Raw genomic sequence first — 12,618 nt, forward strand, 5'->3', positions numbered from 1 at the left:
GGGGCCGCATCGAAGACATGCAAGTCCCTGAGACTGGGGAGCAGGTGGACAGCCCTGGACCCTGTGTCCCCTCCCACCACCCAGCCCCAACTTGCCTGTCCAAGCGGATCTTCCTCCTGGCACTGGCCTCTCGGTACCGCCGCTCGCCATCCTGGGGAGAGAAGCAGGGACAGACTACGGTACAGATGGGACAATAACTTGCCCCCCATCCCTATTACTGTCTGACCACCACCCCCCCCCCCGCCCCCGCAAGAGCCCAAGGAGGTCCTGCAACCCTTAGGTGCTGGCCCCACTGGGGCAGCCGGAGTCAAAGCAACCTGAACAGGAACATGCCAGGTCACGGAGCCCCAGCTTCCCCTCAGGCTCTCTGAGGGACCCTGGGAACCGCTGCCCTCACCAGACCTCAGTTTCCTCCTCAGTAGAATGGGGTCCCTAAGGGCACTTACAATGGTAATAAGAACCCACATTTATTGAGCACTTACTATGTGCCAGGCATTCATCTCAAGTGCTTTCCATGCAAAATTTCATTTAAGCCTTACAGCAACCCTCTGAGGTTGGGACTAGTATAATCCCACTTTACAGAGCAGGAAACTGAGGCACAGAAAGGGTAAGTGACTTGCCCAAGGTCACAGAACAGAGCACTGACGGGCTGACTCAGAGCCTTCCCTCTTAACTTCTACTTCTGAGGTGTCCTCACTCGGGAGCATTAAATGGCAAAGGCCTGAAAGGTACCACCCATCTACTAGGCTCCCACTCCTCCACGACCACCCACTCTTGACTGGCCAACACCCAGCTACGGAGCAGGGAATGTCACAGCCACACTCAGCCTTGTGAGGCAGGCAGGGCAGGGACCTTCCCAGAGAGAGCTCACTCTCTGATCCTCCAGAGCAAGCCAGGCCTAGCTCCACGGAGGCACAAGGCAGCATTATGTGAAGGGACAGCCTTTGAACCCAGGCCCTGATTCTCTTTCCTGCCTCCTTGCTCTCCTGTCACCATCGTCATCACTATCACTACTTCCTGAGTGTCTGCAGCCCTTACCCAGGCACGGGGTCAATATCCCATAGACCCCACAGCCCTGTGAGAACTGGGCTGCAGGTACACCTGCTTTACAGGTGGGGACCGAGCGCTCAGAGGCACCCACTAGAATGTAGCAGAGCTGGCTCCAACTCACATCTGGCCCCAAAGCCAGTGCTCTTCCAACTCTGTTAACACCCACTAGGAGCCAGGCCCACACGCACGGTCTGAATTCTTTGAGGCAGAAAGGTTTCCACCTGGCACAAGGGGCATTTCCAGGGGCCACACAAGGGCACACAGCAGACGGGCAAGGCTGGGCTTGTTGCTCTCGGGCCTATCAGGAGCTGGCAGGCACCCCCACCCTGGGCAGAGAGGGGGAGCAGAGCCGGGGGAAGGGCAGGGTGCTGCACCCACTCACCCCAGGCTGGGGCCGAATCCAGGGCAGCATCTGGGGCTGGTCATTTGGGTCCAGGACCACAAAGGTCATGAAGGCGCTGTTGATGTGCCGCCGATGGGCCTCGGCCTCCTGGCGGTAGGCCTCCACGCACACGCCCACCTCCATGCTGAGGGCGAGGGAGGGCTGCTCTCATGCTAGACAGACCTTCCCTCGGCCTCACCTCTCCCAACACACATGCACACGCGCATGTGCAAGCACACACATGCACTCCTGCAGTCCCTCCTGGGTCAGAGCCCCAGTGGCAGGAAACCCAGAGCTGCTCCCTTTGGTCAGTGTCTACAGAGCACCTACTGTGTGCTTGGCCCTATGCCAGTCACTGGGGACTCAGAAATGAATAAACCTGTCCGGTTCATGTTCTCATGGACTAACTAACAACAAATATGTACATATGGTGATAGTACGAAAATATGTTACGGAAGAATACAAGCAAGGAGAGGGAGGTGCTGAGCCCAATTAGAAAACATGTTTATTATACAGCCAATCGTCAGCACTTTATAACAGCTCAGTGGCTGCTGTTTCTCTATATCTGACTGTCTTTATTAATTATAAAATAGCAGCCACCACCATTCCCCTCAGTTAAGAAGGTCTTGACCCCATAATGTAGACATCATCCAGATGGGGACACCAAGACCTAGAACAGGGCAGTAAGTTGCCCAAAGTCACACAACAGTCAGGAGAGAATCTGGGCTAGAAACCAGGCCTCACGTCTTTCCCCCTGCATGGCAGCAGAATGTGTGCTGCTCAGGCTGTGATTAATAATAATAATAATAATAATAGCAGCAGCAGCAATGGCTGACCTTCACTGAACATGTTCTGTGGCATTCTACTAGTAACAGGTCATTGAATCCTTAAAACTATAAGATAGTTGAGGTGAGCCCTACTTTACATGACCTGAGGCTCAGAGGGGTTACGTAAATTGCCCAAAGTCACACAGCTAGTAAGAGGTGAGCCAAACTGGAACCTAGGCAGCCTGGCTCCAGATCCTTTGCTTTATCAGCTACACTCTGCTCTGTGGAATCACCAAAAAGATATTTAAAGGAAGCTCTCATGGCCACAGATGTCAGGATTCATTTCAAAGATAAGGGCTCTGGGGACTAAGTTTTGTTTTAGGCAAAGGGTGGAAAAAAGTATGATGACAACAGAATACTGGCAAAAGGTGGCCCTGTGGCCCACAGTGTGCAGGCCTGGAGGCAGGAGCCAGGGAGAGAGACAGGGAATGAACACATGGTACGACCTGAGACAGCGGGGGACCCAGGGCTGGGGGCACCCAGAGCAGGGACATCAGAGCTGAATCTTGGGGAAAGTGAAAGGACTGAGCAGCAGGGCAGGGTTAGATCTCAGCTGGGGCAAAGGTTCCTGGCAGGTTTGCAAAAGGGTCCATTCTCAGGTCAGGAAGAGCCCTCAGCCCCCAGGGACCCCGATCCTGCCCATCCCAGCCCCTCACCTATGTTTGAAGGCGTTGTTCACAATGGCCTTGAGCACCAGGCGGTCCCCAACCTGGGACGGTCCCCGGAAGTGAAACATCTCAATGGCCTTTAGCGTAGGGTGGGCACGACACAGCCGGCTGGAGGAGGCCAGGGGTTGGGGACAGGAGAAATGCCCCTAGTGCTTTAGCCACTGGCTTAAACCAGCCTCTACCCCTACCCCCATCCCCGGACCTAGCCAAAACCATATGCACCACCTTCAGGCCCATCCACTCCCACGCAGTGACAGTTCTGCCCAGAGGAACAGAACTGAGTCCCATTTCAGAGCCTGGAATACTAAGGTCTATGTGCATGGCTGGAGAGCAGCTGAGTTTGAAGTGGCAGAAGAAAGGCTAGGGCAGGGCTTGGGGTAATCCCCACCCCATTTTCCTTCCAACCTTTGTATCTTAGCACCTGCTGTCCCTACTACCCGGAAGTCCTCCCCTTACCTAAAGCTACTTGTCATTCAAGGCCCAGCTGAAGTGCTCTTCCTCCAGGAAGCCTTCCCAGACTATCCAGACTCTGACTTTTCTCTGAGATCTTATTGCACTCATAGTTTGCACTGCCCCAAAGGGCACTGCTTGTATATTGTGGCTAAGGGAAGGAGGGGAGAAAGGAAGGGAGGCACAAGCAGTACACTCTCCCCTCACCTGGCTGCAATGGTGGCCACATTCTCCATCCAGGCCATGATCTGGCCCCCGAAGGTATTGCCCTGGTGATTGGCATGGGGAGGCAGGACCAGCTCCACACTCTCCACCCGAGTCTTCTCGGCTGGTACCACGTGGCTGCAGTCTCTGCTCTCCAGATCTGACCAAGGAGGGGCAGAGGGGGGGGCGGGGAGGTGAGAGGCTTTCCAAGGGCAGGCCTTTGCATGGGCAGCTCAGGGCCCCTCCACCACCTCTCTGCCCCACCCACATTATTTTATTTACTCAGCACTAGTGTGCTGGACCTACACGAGGAATGGGGGGAACTGGATGAGAGAGATGAGGCTGGCAAAGGGCAGAACCCTAGCTTTGAGACAACACACCTGGGTGTGCAACTCAGCTCCACCCCATTAAGGCTATATGACCTTGGGCAAGTCAATACCCTTTCTAAACCTCAATTTCCCATCTGTAACAGGCAGATGTCAAACTCAACCGGAAAGGACAGTGAAGATGAAATGTGATCTCTGTACTAGAGTGCCTGGCACCAAACTCAGGAGGCACACTCAAGAAGGATAGATCTTCCCTCCCCCTGCCTGACATGCGCTGTCCCTGAGGGGCAAGGGCCTAAGGATACCCTCAGTAGGAGAGGCCAGAGAGGTCAGGGAATCAGATGCTAACATGCCCCACCCAACCCAAGGAAGCGCCGTCTCCCAGGGAGAAAGACCTCACCGGGGAGGACCCATCAAATAGGCCACATTTTGCTTGGCTTGAAGGCTGCTCAGATGCCACAGACAGGGGTAGGGGAGGTTACAGGCCTGAGCCAAAGTCTCGAGGCAGACAGTCACAGTCAACGGGGAGAATCAGGCCTTGGCTCAGCTGGGCAGAGGGCAAGTAAGGGACAGCACCAGATGAGGCTGAGCGGTCAGCCAAGGGCCTGGATGTCGGCTAGGGCATCTGGACTGACCCTTGGGCAGAAGGGCGGTCAGGACAGGAGGGATTTCGGAGGGCTGCAGTGGCACGGATGGCTCCAGGGGGCCTTGACTACAGGAGGGAGAGCTGGACCTGCCCAGCCACAGCCCCCAGGCCCAGTGTAAATAGGGTGACAGAATTCAAAGCACAGCCGACTGCTTTCACGGGGGTGGCTAGTTCCGCCTGCCCCCCTCCCCACTCTGGGCAGCAGAACTATTTTTGACTTGTCCTAAAATTGCCTCCTTGAAGTTTCAAGGAAGGCTCCACATCTTAATGTTCTGGAGCTCAGTGAGCAAATCCAAAGTCACCCCTCTGACCCTTTGCCCAGCTATGCCCTCTGCCAGGAGTACCTTTCCTTATCTCCCCCTGATAAAACCCTGCCAGTCTACAGTAGATGTGAGTGCTTTGGTACAGAACAAGCTCCAAGATGCACTTTAAGGGGGAAGAAGCAAGATACAGAACAGTATGTACTGTGCCTTCCCTTTTGGGTAAAAGGGGGGGCAAAGTAAGACACAGGGGGGAATGTGCAGGGAATGCTTCTGGAAAGATGCCCAAAAATGAGGAACAATAGGTGCCTCTGGAGGGACTTGTTTTTATTTCTAGCTCTAGATCTATGCCTATACCTATGCCCACATCTATATCTACCTACCAATCTACCTACCTATATGCTTTTTAAAAATCCTAGAGTCATGCCCTAGCCGGTTTGGCTCAGTGCATAGAGCATAGGTCTGCGGACTGAAGGATCCTGGGTTCAATTCCCATTAAGGGCACATGCCAGGGTTGCAGGCTCTGCCCCCAGTAGGGGGCGTGCAGAAGGCAGCAGATCGATGATTCTCTCTCATCATTGATGTTTCTCTCCCTCTCCCTTCCTCTTTGAAATCAATAAAAATACATTTAATTAAAAAATCTTAGAGTCTTCAAGGTCAAGTTCAATATTACCTCCTCAAGTACCTCCAGTCCTAGAGACCCAAACACATTTTGTGGCTAACAAAGTGTTTTCCTCTGGCTGCTGGGAGCTGGGCAAGAGGCCTGCAGGAGACCTTGAGGCAAGAGGGCCAGTCAGGCCTGAGGCCAGCAGTGGGTAGACATCCCAAGGAAATGCCTCTCCTCCCTCTGCCCAGTGGGGCCCAGGGCACAAGGGGGGCACTGGCTGCCCTCCCTATCCCCAGCCACTCACCATACTGAATGGCGCAGTTGGCCAGGAGGTCCTTGATGGTGTCCGCATAAACCAGCCGCATGCGTCGGCGCTCAGCGGCCACACTGTGCTCAGTCTTCTCCTCCTCCGTCCGTGGCGTGATCTGCTTCAGCTTCACCTGTGGACAGGGGTGGGGTTCCCTGAAATAGTACCAGGACCTGTCCCCCCAGCTGCCATCGCACGCCCAGGGCTGCTGGATGGTTACAAGTCTTGTCCCTCTTTGCCCACATTTTCCTGTTTCTATGTTGACTGATCCATCATCTTCATCCTCCAATAACCCTAGGCTCCCTTCTGGGGCAAAGGCACAGGGGATGGGGGGAGGGGTCACTGCAGGGCGTGAAAGGGGATGGTGAGCCCTGAAGACTCCCCATGTGAAACGCACGGGGAGAGGTAGGGAAAGGAGGGTGGGAGGGCGCCTGGGGCCTGGTGGCAGTGGGGGATGGGCCTTCCTCTAGGGCAGTGGTTCTCAACCTTCCTAATGCCGCGACCCTTTAATACAGTTCCTCATGTTGTGATGACCCCCAACCATGAAATTATTTTTGTTGCTACTTCATAACTGTAATTTTGCTACTGTTAATGAATCATAATGTAAATATCTGTTTTCCAATGGTCTTAGGCGACCCTGCTAGCATTCTCAACCTGTGGGTCACAACCCACAGGTAGAGAACCGTTGCTATAGAGCCTAAGACCATCGGAAAACACAGATATTTACATTACGATTCATTAACAGTAGCAAAATTACAGTTATGAAGTAGCAACGAAAATAATTTCATGGTTGGGGGTCACCACAACATGAGGAACTGTATTAAAGGGTCGCAGCATTAGGAAGGTTGAGAACCACTGCTCTAGGGGCTATGATTCCCTGCCACACCCCACCTCCACCCCCCTGCCAAACCCCAGCCTCACCACCCTGGTCCAGGCCCATCATGACTGGGAGCCAGGTGGCCCAGCAGCACTGAGCAGCCAGGTGTGGCTACCTACCTTGGAGAGCTCACGGTGGGCCACAAAGGTGGCCAAGGCCTTGCACACGCTCCACTGCTTCTCAGAGCAAGTGTCCTCGGAGGCCACCTGGATGCCCACCTGGAGGGGAAGAGTAGGTGGAGGAGTGAGGAAGGAAGAAATAGAGCTCACAAACCCGAGGCCCACAGCCTAGTGACACAGGCAGTCCCACTCTGCTATTTCAGTATCACCCACCAAGTCTAGGAGGCTAGAGACCTGGGGTAGGTTCTGATTCTGCCCCTGGTTCCCTGGGAAACTTTAGGCAAGTCACTTCCCTTCTCTGGGCCTCAGTTTTCTCATCTGTAAAGTGGGGATGACCAAACCCACCCTCGAAGGGCTACTGAGAGGATTAACATGAGACTGTGTAAGTAAAGTGCTGGCTAACTTGAAAGGATAGACATGTGAGGGTGCCCAGGGGGCCTGTGCATTTATAGGGTGCCCAGAGGCACAGACAGGACTCGCTATCTCAGCCTCAGTGGTCCCTCAGCAACCACTGGGTGGAAGCTGTCTCCATCCGACGTCCCGTGGTGACAAAGAGAGTCCCTCCCCCAGAGCTCACGGAGCCCTGTGCATCACCAAGAGTCCTTCAACAACCCTGAGGCACAGAAATCATGCTCCCACTTTACAGATGGGAAGACAGAGTCTATGGGAGGTAAGCTACAGGACTGACGTCCAGTGCTATCCCGGCTCCAGCCCCACTGCTGCCAGGGCCAGGCACAGCAGCTGTCATCCTTGCATTTCCACAGCCACCAGGCTGCTGAAGACAGGGTCTGAGTCTAGGCGTGAAGACCCAGGAGGCCAGAAGTTAAGTCCCACATTGGGATCTATGTGGCTTGGTGACCTGGGGCAAATCCCTGCCTCTCCCTGGGCCTCAGTTTTCCCTTCTGTGTTATGGGGTGTTGGGCCGGAAGATCCTTAGGCTCTGCCCAGCTGGTTCAGAACTCTGCCGCCTCAAGCAGGGCTTCGCGAGTGTGAGTATGCCTGGGCTGGGGGCTGAGATGGAAAGGAGGCAGAAAACCCACCCAGCACCCACGCATCCCCAGGCAGCGCCTGCCCCACACACCTCCATGCTAGTGTTGAAGGCCCGGTTCACCTTGGCCTTGATATTCACCACTTGTCCGACTCTGGGAGAGAAAAGCCGAAGGTGAGCCTTTCAGAGGGGACAGAGGGAGGGAGCCTCTACTGAGCGGAGCTGTTAGGAGAATGTCACTTTACAGAGCGTATTCACATATGGATGTCACCCGAGTCCTCAAAGCAAGCCAGCAAGATAGTGTTAGCACCCCTTTTCCAGGAGGCTGAGAGAAGTGGAATGATTTCATTTATCTGCCCTCTCGCCCCCACGCCCCCTTGTCCAGTGAATGCTCAAGCTCCTTTTTGTGCCTGTTTACCGGTCCCCTCCCCAGGGAAGCCCTCCCTGCACCCTGTCGCTCTGTAAGGTTCACCTTCCTCACACTTCTTCCAGCAGATCGCCCTCTGTCTCCCCCACAACCCCTAAGCTCCACGGGGGCCAGGCTTGGCACAGGCACCGGGCAGTTCCTCCACGATTAGTGGCCTACTAAATTAACACGTCCCGCATTTATTGCATCAGTATTGGTTCATCAATTGTGACAAAGGTACCCACACATGAATGTAAAATGTTAACAGAGGAACTGGGTGTGGGGTGTATGGGGACTCTCTGTACTATCTACAGCTGTTGTGTAAATCAAAAACTAATCTAAAATCTGCCTCCCTGCAGTCTGGGAGCCCCTGGGGCACCGGGACCTTTTGTACCACAAACCCAGCATGGGCCCCGGCCCAGAAAAGGTGCCAGTAGTGATGAATGACTGAACAATGAATATAGCAACTGGCCGAACTTTTTCCTTAACCACAACACTCTGGGCACCAAGGAAGCCCTGAAAAAGCCCTTGGCACTCGATGTCCTAGGCCAGTGGTCAGCAAACTGCGGCTCGCAAGCCACATGCGGCTCGCGAGCCGCGGTTTGCCGCTCTGTTGACTAATGAGTTTGCTGACCACTGACCTAAACTCTCAATTCCAATAATTACAGGCTGTTGTTGTTCCTTGTGATTAAGCCCCTATCCCAGTGGTCGGCAAACTCATTAGTCAACAGAGTGGTAAGCCGCGGCTCGCGAGCCGCAGTTTGCCGACCACTGTCCTAGGCGATGGTGGAGAGTTTAGGAGCAGGCCCACAGGCCAGAGCCTACAGCCTGGCCTGAGCTGGGGGCTTGGCATGGTCCTTGGGTCCCAGCAAAGCTCTGCAGACACAAAGCTCAACACAGTGTAATGAAGAGCTTTCTGACCAGCACAGGCTTTAAAAAAAAACAAACTCTGAGGTAGTGAGCTCCTTGTCTCTGGAGGACTATGAGCAGAGATTGAATGACCCAAGATTCTAGCTCAGGCTTTGCCAAGGTATCTTATCTAGGGACCTCCCTACCATCCAGCAACCAGTGACCCACAGAGAATGTTCAAGTTCAAAAAGGCATTCACTGATTATGTCTAATCCCTTCCATCTGCAGATAAGGAAACTGAGGCCCAGAGAAAATATCTGACTTCGCCCAAGTCACATAGCACCCCATGATGTTGCCTGGGCAACATCCAACTCCAAACTTGAAGCAACTTCCTTGGCTCCACACTGGCTGAAGGAATCCACCCCACGGCAACTAGCAGCAAACCAGCTCCCAGCCCAGCACTGTCCAGAGACCCTGCAGACGGGTCACTGCTTCCCGGGGGCTTCCCCCACTCCACCTGCAAAGGCTGTCAGGTTCCAGGCAGGAGAGACAGGGGAGGGGTCCCTAGGCCTTGGTGGGGAGCCCAGAAGGACCTAGAGGCAGGTGGGGCCACTTACCTAATGGTGTGCTCAAAATAGATGTCATCCATGGAGGCCGTGACGCAGGGACAGCCAGCATGCCTCTCCGCTGGCATCGGGAGAAGAAAGCCGTGCGTTAGCAGCCTCCCACATTACGCAGGCCTCTGATCAAATTCAGCCTTCCCGAGCTAAGGCCGTGCCTCCTTACCCATAGCCTTCTTTACTTTTCCTGAAGGTTGCCACGTCCTGCTTTATATATCACATGAGTTTTGTCTGTCTAGTATCTCTCCCTTCTGTTCAACTGCAAATTACTTGAGGGCAAGGATTTTTGCCTGCCTAGTTCACAGGTGTATTCCAGTCCCAGGAGAGTGTCTGGCACATAGTAGACACGCAATAAGTAGCTATTGAATAAATTAATGTCACGCCATGCAATGCTAGCTCCCAGCCTTCTAGAGGGCCCTCAGGTCTGCCCAGTCTACCTCACCCATCTTTATTTGCTTGCTGGGTCATTCTTTCCTTCAGGGCCCTGCTCACTGCCTTAGTCCATCTAGAGTCCCTTCTCTGTCCCCAGGGCTGGGTCACGGCCTCTGGTCTGTTCTCCCACAGCCCCAAGTTCACCTCCCTTTCCCAGTCCCCACAAAACAGTGCTGGGATAGTTGGATCACCTGTCTGCCCCCCAGCTCCCCATCAGACTGTGAGCTCCCTGTGGGTTGGAGAATACTGGGATATCAAAAGGAATGAAGTAAAGTCAACTCAACTTCTCAACTTAATGTAGGGAGGAGCCCTTAAGGCAGACAGCACTGTGCTTGCTCACAGCACTCCTGAGCCAGCCCTGGAGCAGCCACGTTTAAGGCAGAGCTGTGTTGGAGCAGGGACCTAAGGACACTCAGAACTGGGATCTAAAGGCACTCAGAACTGGGACTTCTGGGGAGAGGGTGGGCCAGAGCTGAGCATTGGGAAATTGGAGGGGCATTGCAGGCAGGCCAGCTGGGGTGAGGGACAAGTGTGGCACTCAGGGAGACAGCGACTGGCTCAGCATAACTGAGGCCTCTCCCCTGGGTGTGGGCCAGTGGGTGGGAGGATGGCAGTCTCACCAGACAGGCAGGCCGTGGTGTCAATCCACTTGAGCAGCTGCCCGACGCTCAGCTCACCACGCTGATTGGTGTGGCAGGGCAGCACCAGCTGGCTCATCTGCACCTCTGTGGGGTTCCGGTACCCCTCGCCATCTGCCATGGTGCCGTCGGTTTTCTCTGAATGGGAAGTTGACTTCCGGGACTGACGGCCCGAGAACACAGAGGCGAAGCCCTGGGGAACAGGTGGGATCAGAGAGGTCAGCTCACTGCAGGGTCCCCTGAGTCTGCCCATCCCTGAGACCTGAGGGCTGGAGGGAGAGGAGAGAGCACTCCAGGACCACCTCCCTCCAGACCCCAACTCCAAGAGGGGTCACCACCCTCCAGCCCAGAGCTCAGACCCAGGATGTCACTTAGGTTCAGGTTCCTTTTAGCCAATATCTCCATGTTAACATGGCCTGGGACCCAGGGGAAGGTGGGGGGTGGGGGGGCGGTGCTGGGGTTCTTTTCCCAGCCTTACAAAGGGTTCAGCATTCTGGAGAAAGGGGCTGCATGTAGATGATTAAAGAGTCTGGAGACGAAAGATAATTTTGAAAGGCACTGGGGGTCAGAGGATCTTCAGCTAAAGGAATAGAAGACTCCCTTTGTCTAAGGACCCCGTGCTATTTATTTAACACAATTTGTCCTAAGGCAAGGTGGAGATAATACACTTCAAAGGGTAAGGTATGAAAGGGTAGAAGCATTGTCAGTTTGGGGAACAGCCCTACAGCTGTTCAGGTGTTTGGCCAACAGGAGGCAATAAAATGCCCTGAGCTGTCTGGCAGCAGACAATCCTATTCAGGTTTGGGGGAAGTGCCGTTTAGTCGTTTCCAACAGGTAAGCTACATATGACTCAACCCTTGTTGAGCTCCCCAAGCTTCACCAACCTTTTGATGAAACTCTTGTAATTATTACATGCTGGAATTGGTTCCCGGCAAAGGGGTGGGGGTGGAGGGGGGGCGGGAGAGGAATCATGCAGAGAACTCAGTCCTCTGAGCTTCAGCTTGTGGGTCCGATTTTTAAAGTTTTGCCTCTGATTGACCTTCATGCCTGAAAGGTTTCCCCTCTCTGTGCAGAGGCCCCAAGAGCCCCCTCACAGGCAAGCCTGAGGATTGGTTCCCAATAAAGTGTTTCAAGAAGCAGGTCCTATTTCATCCCCCAAAGGCCCCTTCCCCGGCTCCTTGTTCTTCAGATGACACCTCTGTTGGGTGCTCATTTGTCTTTAGCACTTAGCTCCACTGGCTCTGGGCAGTGCCTGAGCAGCTGTGTGACCCAGGCAGCTGCCAGCTGGAGAACCAGCTGAGAAAATCCTCAAACTCATTAATTAGAGGTGGAGTTTCTGCCCAGGCCCCAGCTTTTCTTAGTCCCCAGGCAGAAGAGGTGGCGAGTGCCTAGCAGTCCCTTGGATGGGGTGGGATGGAGGAGGTGGAGCCGACCTGCCATCCCTTCTCTCCCTAATCGGACTGTGAACAAGAGCGGGCACACCTGCATGTGTGAGAAAAATGACAGGAGGGGCAGGAGGAGTTCCAATTCTCATGGCCAATGCCAACTGCGGGATAACAGTTGATGCCAACATTTACATAGCACTCATGAGATATCAAACACTCTTCTAAGCACTTTCCGTGTACTAATTAATTTGTATCCGCACAACAAACCTCTGAGGTAGGTTCATTATTATCCTCACTTCACAGTTGAGGAAACTGAGGCCCAAGGAAGTGGCAAAGCTTAGCTGTGACCCCAGAGGTCTGGCTGCAGTCTGAGGTCCCACCCACCACACTGCACTGCCTGCAGGGGCTCCTGGAACCACAATGAGAAGGAAGCCAGATTCAGCAGCAAAGAATGACACAACCCGATGCTGACCCTGCCACTGCTCAGATGGGGACAGTGATGGCCCTCGTGCGGGGCCGGGTGGGGGGGGGGGGGCGGTGGGACTCCTTGGATAGTTCCCCCCATGAGGCTCTGTAG

General features: G+C 54.3%; 1 protein-coding gene across 1 annotated transcript in view; it reads right to left on the reverse strand.

Moving 5' to 3' along the window:
• Window positions 1–12,618, reverse strand: part of ACOT11 (acyl-CoA thioesterase 11) — a 47,852-nt gene that overhangs the window by 10,639 nt on the left and 24,595 nt on the right. Inside the window, exons 2-10 of the mRNA XM_080656937.1 lie at window positions 10,639–10,849; window positions 9,584–9,653; window positions 7,805–7,865; window positions 6,724–6,822; window positions 5,725–5,860; window positions 3,585–3,741; window positions 2,916–3,035; window positions 1,433–1,577; window positions 96–151 (exon numbers count right to left, since the gene is read on the reverse strand). Coding sequence (XP_080513063.1) covers window positions 96–151; window positions 1,433–1,577; window positions 2,916–3,035; window positions 3,585–3,741; window positions 5,725–5,860; window positions 6,724–6,822; window positions 7,805–7,865; window positions 9,584–9,653; window positions 10,639–10,849 — 1,055 coding nt within the window. The remainder of the gene's footprint in view (window positions 1–95; window positions 152–1,432; window positions 1,578–2,915; window positions 3,036–3,584; window positions 3,742–5,724; window positions 5,861–6,723; window positions 6,823–7,804; window positions 7,866–9,583; window positions 9,654–10,638; window positions 10,850–12,618) is intronic.

Source organism: Plecotus auritus (genome assembly GCF_963455305.1).
Source record: "Plecotus auritus genome assembly, chromosome: 2".
NCBI lineage: Eukaryota > Metazoa > Chordata > Mammalia > Chiroptera > Vespertilionidae > Plecotus > Plecotus auritus.